Source organism: Penaeus monodon, chromosome 20, assembly GCF_015228065.2.
Source record: "Penaeus monodon isolate SGIC_2016 chromosome 20, NSTDA_Pmon_1, whole genome shotgun sequence".
NCBI classification, from domain to species: Eukaryota; Metazoa; Arthropoda; class Malacostraca; order Decapoda; family Penaeidae; genus Penaeus; species Penaeus monodon.
In genome coordinates this window covers 20,912,427-20,912,965 of record NC_051405.1, presented here as the reverse complement: position 1 = coordinate 20,912,965, position 539 = coordinate 20,912,427, and the positions used below count along the sequence as shown (strand labels likewise).

Genomic DNA, 539 nt, shown 5'->3' with positions numbered 1-539 from the left:
GCCCACACACCTAGCCCCATACACAAACAAGGCTTACATGTCTGGGGAAGGTCTGGAAGGTGTGGACCATGTAGAAGCGGTGGAAGTAGACAACTCCCGTGGCCATGGTCTCGTAGCGAAGCCCCATCTTGTTCCCAACCTGCAGGATAAAACGTGCTCCTTCCCGACGATACTGTGTCTCCTGATCCATGGTGAGGCCCGCTTGAATGCTGGGCGTGTGCCGCAGCTCCCGCTTCTCATAGTACCAGCCGGACCTCTGGGTAGGGAGAGGGAGATTAATACTGTAATGGTTGATTAACAAAACCTACAGTTTCTGCATGTATTGATCCATTTTTTTTTTCATTTTATTCAAAATTTCAGAGAAGAGCAGCAGCAGCTAATGTATGACTCTCACCAGGAGGTTCACTGAGTGGTCCATCATGATGCACAAGATATACAAAACACAAATCTGGATGCCCTTGGAATCTAGTTGTGAATGCTAAGGTACCAGTATCACAATCAATGCACAATTTTTCTTTTGCCACAATTGTTTCAGAGAA

The 539-nt window shown here is 46.8% G+C and overlaps 1 protein-coding gene across 1 annotated transcript in view; it reads right to left on the bottom strand.

Moving 5' to 3' along the window:
• The window catches only part of LOC119585699 (cyclin-K-like), a gene marked incomplete at its 5' end in the record, with an annotated part of 10,650 nt that extends 10,111 nt beyond the window's left edge, over positions 1-539 (bottom strand). The window contains 2 exon segments of the mRNA XM_037934373.1: positions 38-256; positions 395-539. Coding sequence (XP_037790301.1) covers positions 38-256; positions 395-421 — 246 coding nt within the window.